We start from the raw sequence: 9,131 nt of genomic DNA on the forward strand, positions 1-9,131 counted from the left end.
AAGAACCTGCTCCCTGCCCACAAAATATTAATCTTATCATTTACGACTGGTAAGGTGTAGACTCTATGGATGCCTGGCTTCTTCTCTCCTCCTCCCTGCCTCTCTCAGTGATATTTCACTTGAATTTTAATAAATAAAGTTTGACTGAAGAAAAGACTAAAACAACTCCACTGGTCAGACTTACACACCAGGCAGTGGTAACACACTTTTAATTACCGTAGCCACACTAGTTGTTATAGAAAACGTTATAGACAGTTTATGCCTTTAATCCCAGCCCTCGAGAGGATTATAGAATGGGAGGAGACAGCTCTCAGACACAGTCTCATTCTGAGATTCTTGGAGGCAGGACCGCCATTTCGGACTGAGGTCGAGGTAAGAGCCAGTGGTTGGCTGCTTTGCTTTTCTGGCCTTCAGGTTGAACCCCAATATCTGTCTCTGAGTATTAATCATGTAGCTCCCCTTATTTCTCTCTGTCTCTCTGTCTCTCTCTGTGTATTCTGTGTGCACATGAAGCCTGAGCTCTATGTGTGCTAGCTTCATTCTCGAGAAATGGTCTCAATAAGCTGGAGAGCATTGATTCAGAAAGAGCGACTGGCCAGCAAGCTCCACCAGTCTCTCCGCCTCCGCCTCCTCAGTGCTGAGATTAAAGGTACCACTGCCTGGATATTTTACCTGTGTTCTGGGGCTACAAACTTAGGTCCTCCTTTACGCATGATAAGCACTTCCACGCCAAGCCCATCTACCTAGCCCCTAGGTTTCTCTTTCTACCAATAGACTCCATCTCCACATTATCTAGTATCTCTTACCCAACCAGAAGCAATTGCTGTCCTTAAGTTATCAGCTCTCAGGGACTGACCTTGGTGATTGTCTGCAGAGACTGGGTAACCTGTGTCCCTTCTCCCTGAAGACTGAGGCCATTGCAGGAGAGCGGAACACACTGAGCTCAGAGAACCTGTGCGCTTGCTGGGTGCAGTACTCTGTCTCTCTTCGGAAGGGGCGTCTGTCTCAGGGATTTTAGTGCGCACGCACGACTTCCTCTGGATGAATTCCCAGCAGCTCACTTGGGTTTGTGACTGACTTTTTGGTGGGAATGCCTGTGAACTTTGTGCCTCACATTCCTCATTTGGAAAATATGGAAACTCTTAGTATCCATTTCACAGGGCAGAGTAAAGATTATATTGACTGGTTAATACGTGGAGGGCCTGGCATATATAAGCACTATAATAATATATAATATAAGGCATGTAATAGAGCTCTTGTTATCTTTTACACCTCCAGTTGACACTTCAGGCAATGGATATATCTTTCGCGGAGGAATCATTAGCTCACTGGGGAGAGTCCTGTGTGACTGTCTGTCACTGTTGTTTCTTCTTGCAACAGTTGCCTATGATCACAGAGTCTTTTTGAATGTTCATTCCTGTAAAGAAACGCTCAATTAGCTCCAAAAGAGGCAATAAAAAAATGCCTTATATGACAGATAATTATTATCAGTTCATGATTGCACTGGGCTGGGAATAATACCATTGTACACTTTGGATCAAAGGAGGTTTTTAGAACTTTCATTTTAACGCTTTCATATAGTGGACATGGCAAGAAGTCGCCGAGGACAAAGCAAAGCATCCAGTTTCAGAACTCCGGGCTACTGATATCATAGATGATTGGAAAGACTATTCTAACGTGCAAACGGGGTCGAACTTCTCCCCCTGGGCTGTGGGCAGTTCTTGAGGGTAAGGGATCAGAGGGGCATCTAGACTTTCTAACATACCTGGCACAGGGTTCAAAGTGTAGAAAGTCAGAAATTATTTTAAAAGTACTAAGAAATAAGGCAACTGGGAAGACTTTTTGTCAAATATCCTTTGCCGTGCAAACCTTTAGCTTGTTCCTTGGTTTCCACGTGCATGGGTTGACTGTTTCAATCCTCGCGCATTCTCAAAGACCGAGCTCTAAGGAGCTGGAAAAAAAATTTACAAACGATCCAGTCGGAACTTCTAGTCACAAGGCCTTCTTCCCTTGTTGCTATGAGGTAGAGAAGACAGAGGAGATGGACAAGGAACAGAGCAGCGCCCTGAGTGGCCGGGAAGTAACAGTGTCCAAGGCCAGGGTCCTGCCTGTTCCTCTAATTGCCCCCGCCCCCGCCCCATCTGCCTTAAAAAGCTCCAACTTGCAACCGAATCCCCAGTCAGAGCGCCACAGAAAGAACCGCGATGGGTCTAGGTGACTACAGCCAATGCAGACAGCGAATGTCCCGGGGACTCCATGGGGTCTCTGGCAGGGCTGCGCTGTGGTTTCCAGCCTTTCATTCCGTGCACCGCACGCCTTGTGGCACTTGGCGCATCGAGGCACAGGAGCAGGCCCGGGCGGCCGCTCCGGTACTGGAACACCTCCGGCGACAGTTGGAGCGCGCCTTCCAGCGGGCAGCGGCACGCGGGCGCGCCAGGCGCGCGCGGGAGGCGGTGGCGGCTGTGGCTGCGGCCGCGGCGGCCGCGCGGGAGGAGCGGACCCGGGTGCGCATGGAGTGCGCGCTGGCCCGGCTGCGCGCGGAGCTGGTGAGCGCGGGCTGCACGGCGGGATTCGAACTCCCGAGCGGAGTCCTCGGATCCGAAGCTGGGGCGTAGCCCATAGGAGGACCCGGGTGGGGGGCACAGGCTTGCGGCTGGGGTGGGAGATCTCTCCTGGGGGCCCGATTGCCCCTAGACTGGATATTGAGACCTCCTTGGGTCACAATTCCATGGATCAGGGCTTGGCTCACGGTTCAGTGCTGGCCCAGACTCCAGGAACCCTTCCCAGGCTGCCTCTCTCCTTTTCTATCCTCTAGTCTAGAAGCGTCTCCATAGCGAACTCTTAGTCTATATATGCTTAGCGTATGGAGACGGAAGTTCCAGTGAAACCGACGACCTAGAAGGAGAGAATGAGTCCATCAGAAAGTCTAAGGCATGCCACTTATTTTTATTCTATCCTTTGCTACGAATTCAGAGAACGACTGGGCGTTCAACAGGAAGGAGTGTTTGTAGAAACTTTCGATGACTTTATTTTAATTAAAAAACTTAAACTAGACAAATCGAAAAGGGCAAAAGTATAAAGAACTCAAACTTTAAAATGGTGACACGGATGAATGCTGCATAATGAAGAGACTTCGAAAGTCCCCTGCATCGAATGCGACAAATAGCCACCCCTTCAGAACAGAGTTTAGAAACTTCGGCGGGTGATCGATTTCATTTCCGATTTTGAGAAGGGCAATTTAACCATATTAGCACTCTGGATTTGATAAGGAATGCATTGTGTTCTCATCTGGAGTAGAAATGGTGAGCCCGAGAAGCTGGATGGGGAAGGAGCCTTGGTGCCTGGACCTCACTGCACACCAGGAGGTTGGTGCTGTGGGTCAGGATGCCACGCTGGAATGCCTGGACCTGGCCGAACCCTCTATGCTGCTAAGTTGGGTTATGTCACCCCCTCCCCTCATCTCTTGCTGACTCATAGCAAAGTCATGCTAGACAAGTGCTGAGGCCCCTTTAACCTTAACATCCCAACAAGTCGCTTCATTATTGGAGGCTTAGACAAGTCATGCATTATGGGTGAGAGAAGGTAGAGAGTGAACAGATTCTGCTAATATTTGCTGGCCCCACAGCTTTGAGAATGTGAACTAGTCGGCTTGAGTTTGATTATCCATCTGTAATGCAGAGATAATCTCACAAGAGGACTATCATAATTATATGAGATTACATTATAGGCATGCCTAGGCCATACACACTCTTTATTGACTGTTGTTGTTTTTATAATTATTATAGATCTTGGAAGCTGATTGTGCCTAAAGGACAAATAAGAACACACCAAGAATTGAGGATTCAGCCAAGGAGGTGGCGCTTTAGAGGCGCTTGTGGACAGGCCTGAAGACTGGATTCAATCCCCAGTCCCCACAAGGTGGCAGGAGGCAACCCACACCTTGACGGGCATGCAGGAACACTGTGGCACAAGCATGCCTACACTCACACATGCAAACACAGACAGGCACAAGTAAAGAGATGAAAAAAAATCGAAGCAGAACTTAAAATTTCTGGAAAGGAAGTGGGGAATCTTACACATAGTCAGATGCTGTTTTCCTGGAGTGTAGGGCCTGGCCCATATCTGCAGGAACTCCCTAGTCCGTGTGACTGATCATAAGAAAGAAGCAAGGGAGTGGATACTTAGTTCAATATCATCGCCACTAGAGGTAGATTTTGATCTGGGCCATTAGCTAGATCTCTATGGGAATCAGTATGCAATGCACAGGTATCATGTATTACAATGGAGTTTATGTAAGGAGCAATGATGGACAGTCAATCAGTAATGTTATGTATAATATGTTCTGTTTAGCTTACTAATGAATGACATTAATTTCTAAGTTCTTTGAATGGATATCTGGAGTTAAACCTAAAGTTTTCTATGTAGATAGTCTTTTTTTTTTTATTCCCTCAGAAGTTTTGGCGCCTTCATCAGGCTCTCAAAGGGATCTGTGATGAAAGCAGTTTAAAAACCACAAGTGTTGGAATTTCACAAATAAGTGTGAATTACACATCCTTTACTGAGATGGGCAAATCCTTATCAGTAATTTTATACCTTGATACTTGGCGTGAACGTAGAGGATGGATGTCCATCATCTCATTGATTTATTCCTTCCTTCACTCAGTCTTCTAAAGAGAACAACGAGACCCTACTCTGGATGCCAAAGCAATGCACACATAGCCGAGAATGCAGTCTTTAAGAAGTAGCCAAGGTCCGCCTTCAGCAGCAGGATCTAGTGTAGTCTGTGAGTTATCAGAGGCATGTCAACGGAATGCCTTGGAAACACGTTTAAGAGGCCATGATGCCTGACCATGGTTACAGGAGGAGTTTCAGAAAGCATTGATATTTCTTTGCATCCCGTGGGAAGAGAAGTGGGAAAGCGTGTCTTAGAACAGAGGGTGGGATGTAGGTGTGCCTCAGCATGCGCATGTCCCTGGAGACTGGCGGGGTGTCTGGCCCCCTGTGAAAGGAGCTGGCCTGGGGATGCTGCTAGGAAGTGAAGCGAGGAAAACAGAGCAGGATTCTAGAGCCTGAGAAATACATCAGACAACAGTCTGGTGGTCGTTGATGGGGCTTTTTATGGCGGTGGCTGTGTAGTCTGCTTCTGTGTGTTTGCTGGGTGCCTTGGGTGTCTGTCTCCTTTAACATCTCTAATTCTTGCTTCCGGAGAAGTGGTTCCAAGTGCAAAGAATAAAAAATAAACATCTGAGGAAAATAGAGAGATACCGCTGCCCAACATTTTCTTTTGCAAATTGAGAAAAACTCGCCAATGCAGTGTTGTAGTTTACTGTTACAGTGCCCCGGTTTATCCCGAGGGCACCTGATGACGAGCCAGTAGAAGATGATGGTACATGGAAAACATTATTATACAAACTGCATCAAGCGTGACTTCAATTGATGAAATATGCAAGTAGTTGATCTTCAGCTTTAGGTTATAATACAGCTGGACCAACCTTGGCTGGTAGACTGCCTCCTAAGGTAACCTGTCCTTGGAGATGTAATTTTTAAAATTTTATTGAAACACACGGGGGCCTCATAAACTCCCATTGGAGGAGGTCATGAATCAGCCTTACTACAGAACAGGCTTTGTTCTAGAGTGGAGAGTGTTAGATTATATAAGGACATATAACCCTACATGTGCCTCCGAGGTGTCGTTATATGTTTTTACTCAGCGGGGAGGCCATTTAAAATCCTGAAAACTTGAAATGACAAGTAATCAAGCCAATGAGCCCGGACCCTGAGCACTCAGGTGGCCCCAGGCTGTTATCCTGCGGTTCCGAAAGCTCATAAAGATAAATGATGTCAGTGGGATCTCACGCCATTGCTTGAAAACAGCCTTCGGTGCGTAGATATTTTTCACATGGACAGCTTTGTGCGTCAGCTCTTTTTGTTTTCATTTCAAGGCCATTTCCAAAGCTATTTATTTATCTGGGTTTTACCTTGTTCTTGACAAAGCTGCTTTACCAGCCAGAGCCAACAGTCAGAAAGGGAGAGCGAGAGGAGAAATACATCTTTCTCTCTGTCTTATTTGCCTTTCCTCCCAACTCATTTCTCCAGCGCAGCCGGAGAGCAGTTTCATTTAATCTATATCTCAAACTAATAAAATCCCTTATTATTATTTTTTTTCTTTTTAGCTGGAATTGCGTTTCCAGAACCATCAGCTGGCCCGAACTTTACTGGATTTAAACGTGAAGATGCAGCAGCTGAAGAAGCAGCAGGACCTGGAGCGTGCCTCCAAATCCCAGAGCCCAGAAGATGACACCATGAACCCCGAGTGTGGAAATGCATAGTGGATGGCCCACGCCCACAACTCCGAAGCAGTCCCGACCCTCACCATAACATAGGCAACTCTGCAACCATTCTAGCATTAACACTAGCGATGCCGTGTGTGCATTCTGAGGGACATCCTGTCCAGCGAAAATTTAGTTGTAAGGAGGAAGTGGGGAAAGAAAGAATCTAAGAAAGGGGAGAGAGATATTTTTTTGAAGTAAAAAAATAAATCATCCATTGGTTTGACTGGTTAATATCTTAGTAGGAGAAAGGGAAGAAGGAGAGAAATAGGAGGGAGAAGAAAAAAACCAAAGCATTCCAGTCTGCCTTATTGCCAGTTTACAGTGCTGCCCGTTGCCTTACCGCCTTTCTTTCTGTAGTTTTGTGTGGACTGGCAGAATTTGTGCTTGTTTTTACTGTGTTGAATTTTGCTCGACCTAGTAGTCAATCCAGTACTCTTCTGACTCGGGAAACTGAGAATTATCAGTGCCTGGGTTCCAGCCATGCCCTCGATGTGGCCACTGTTAAGGGTGTCTCAACTTCTTGCTGCATTTAGACAAGCACTCCAGGCCTTGCTGTCATTGAAACACAAAGTGGGTAATGATTCTCCTAAAATCTCTTGCCTCAGTTGGTTCAAGTGTGAGTTTCATGATGTATACCCCTCAATGCCTAACTAATGTAGTTCTTTTGTTCAAGTAACTTAGGAATTAAAATTGTTCTTATTGTTGAATTAAAAGATCTATTGTACCCTAAAAGTGCTTTTTCAATGCAAAAGTAAAAACAATAAAAAAGTTGCAAACCTAATTGGTGTTCCTAATTGTTATTATCTATAAAATGATGCCAATGTGTGTAACGTTAGCTAAAATTAAAATTAGTTTTTAAGACAAAAGAGAACACAAAGGAGTTAGGCTTTTTCTTAAAAACATTTGCTAGGATTCTCAACATAGCTTAGCCTGTATGAATCCCTCAGTTCAAGCCCCAGCACCGAAAAAATAATTTAAAAAGAAGAAAGAAAAAAAAAAACCCAACTTGTGCATAAGGATTGAGGGACTGTCTGGATCAAGTTTAGTTTGTTTTTAACTCTTTTTGCCAATAACTTAACTATTGTAACACCTTCATAATTAATCTCTTGTCCCTGTAAGACTGGGATTCACTTTGCGGCTGATGCCGATTGAGTAGTATGCAGCGCCCTGACCTCTGGACTCCTTGAAGCTCTCTGAAAGAAGCTCTTGACTTTATGTGTGTTGGGATGCATGACGTGTGGCTGCTGCCTGTTTGTCGTTCATGTGTGTGGGTGCAGAGGGTAACCTTCAGGGCCTTTCCCCTTGTTTGAGACAGGGTTCATTTAGGCTTTAGGATGTTCTCCTGCCTCTGGCTCCCATCTCCCCACAGAGCCTCAGAGAGATGGTAGACTCATGGGCTGCTCCATCCAGCTTTGGGTGTGTCTTGGTGTGTGTGTATTCACGTCAGGCTTGTGCCCCAAGAGTGCCTTTACACACTCAGCTGTCTTCTCAGCCCAATCTTATTCGGATTTTGAGGAAAGAGTTGGTGATATTACCAGTGATCTCCTTTAATTTCCTTTTAAAACTGCAACTTAAGTGCAGGAGCAGTCATTCCCGAGTACATTGTTAAGGTTAACCTTAATAAATCATTGGAATAGTCTTTGTATGAGCTTTAGTCCTTACAGAGCACAAACTGCTGACATTGGTCAGTCCTCACTCAGTTGTAGAATTTGGTTCTGCTGGTAGCGTATACTGACATAAAAGGAAAGAAAATCTGAAAGAGAGTTTTGAAAGTCATCAAATTGGCACTTACAGTGTCAGACAAAAAGGGTAAAGTATTTATTATTTTATTGTAAAGTTTTGTCACAAACTATTTCCCCCTCTGTCTTCAGGGACAACCAATGGACCACCAAGCCTTTTTAGGGGCCAGGGGTGCAGAAGCAGAATAAACTCTTTGTCTCAATGGTGTCTTATTGATGGCCGTCTTAAGCAGTTGAGTTAGCCTTGGATTTTGACAATGCAACATGAAAATGCAATAGGAGCTGGACTCACGGGACACGCTCATCACGTGTTTCCGCTCTGGTTATCACCCAGCTTGGTGTTTTACTAGCAGCAGAAGGCACACGATTGCTTTCTTGTCTTTCCTTTGCAAGGGTGTGCAGCTGTGTGTTGTTGGCTGGCTGTGCCGTCGTTGCACAGTGGGGACTCGCGGGAAGCCATCAGGAAAGCTTCTCTAAGAGGTGTGAGGATGGGCCATCTTTCTGGGGTTTAAAAATAAGCCAGAGCAACAAACGTGTGACATTCTGAAGAGATCCACGATGGGAGCAACCAAGGCCGGTGCCAGCTGGAGGGGAAAATGAGAAAATCATTATGCTCTAAATTAGGCAGCAGGGAAGAAGCAGCCGAAAGAGCCCAAGGAAGGAAGAGGTTTACAAGCAGAGTGGATAAAAGGGCCAACAGAAGCGATACTAAACATGAGTTCGTGGGTGAAAATATGGTGCTTGGGTTTTTTCAAATGACCGAGTTTCTCACAGTGTTAGATGATGGCGTAGGGGATAGGACCACATTAGCAGGCCCCGCTATCCCCCATCAGTGAGAGGCGCCAAGTGAATTAAGCAATTAGGAGCTTTGCACAGGTTGTTAGGTATCAGATTCCTTTACAGGTGGCCTGCATGAATCACTTTTTTTTTTTTTTTTTTGGCTCGCCAAACCACTTCTGCTGGAACAGGTGCTGCTGTAGGACCCAGCCTGGGGACAGACGAGGCTGCTGTGGAGAATCTCATGAGAACTGAGCCTGCACTAGCGCAATTGCAAGATTCC

At 45.7% G+C, this 9,131-nt stretch overlaps 1 protein-coding gene and 1 long non-coding RNA gene across 2 annotated transcripts; one reads left to right on the plus strand and one right to left on the minus strand.

The window, feature by feature from the left end:
• Positions 1-1,152: 1,152 nt before the first annotated feature.
• On the minus strand, positions 1,153-2,212 carry LOC125415238 (uncharacterized). The gene is made up of 2 exons (XR_014998059.2): positions 1,870-2,212; positions 1,153-1,417 (listed from the first exon to the last, which is right to left on the minus strand). It is a non-coding gene; the product is annotated as an uncharacterized LOC125415238 (long non-coding RNA).
• Aard (alanine and arginine rich domain containing protein) lies at positions 2,153-7,113 on the plus strand. Its single transcript, XM_085678979.2, has 2 exons — positions 2,153-2,546; positions 6,174-7,113. The coding sequence occupies exons 1-2, from the start codon at positions 2,205-2,207 to the stop codon at positions 6,327-6,329; spliced, it is 498 nt and encodes a 165-aa protein (XP_085535105.2). The 5' UTR covers positions 2,153-2,204; the 3' UTR covers positions 6,330-7,113.
• The last annotated feature ends 2,018 nt before the right edge of the window (positions 7,114-9,131 follow it).

This window comes from Myodes glareolus, chromosome 19, assembly GCF_982192425.1.
Source record: "Myodes glareolus chromosome 19, mMyoGla1.1, whole genome shotgun sequence".
NCBI lineage: Eukaryota > Metazoa > Chordata > Mammalia > Rodentia > Cricetidae > Myodes > Myodes glareolus.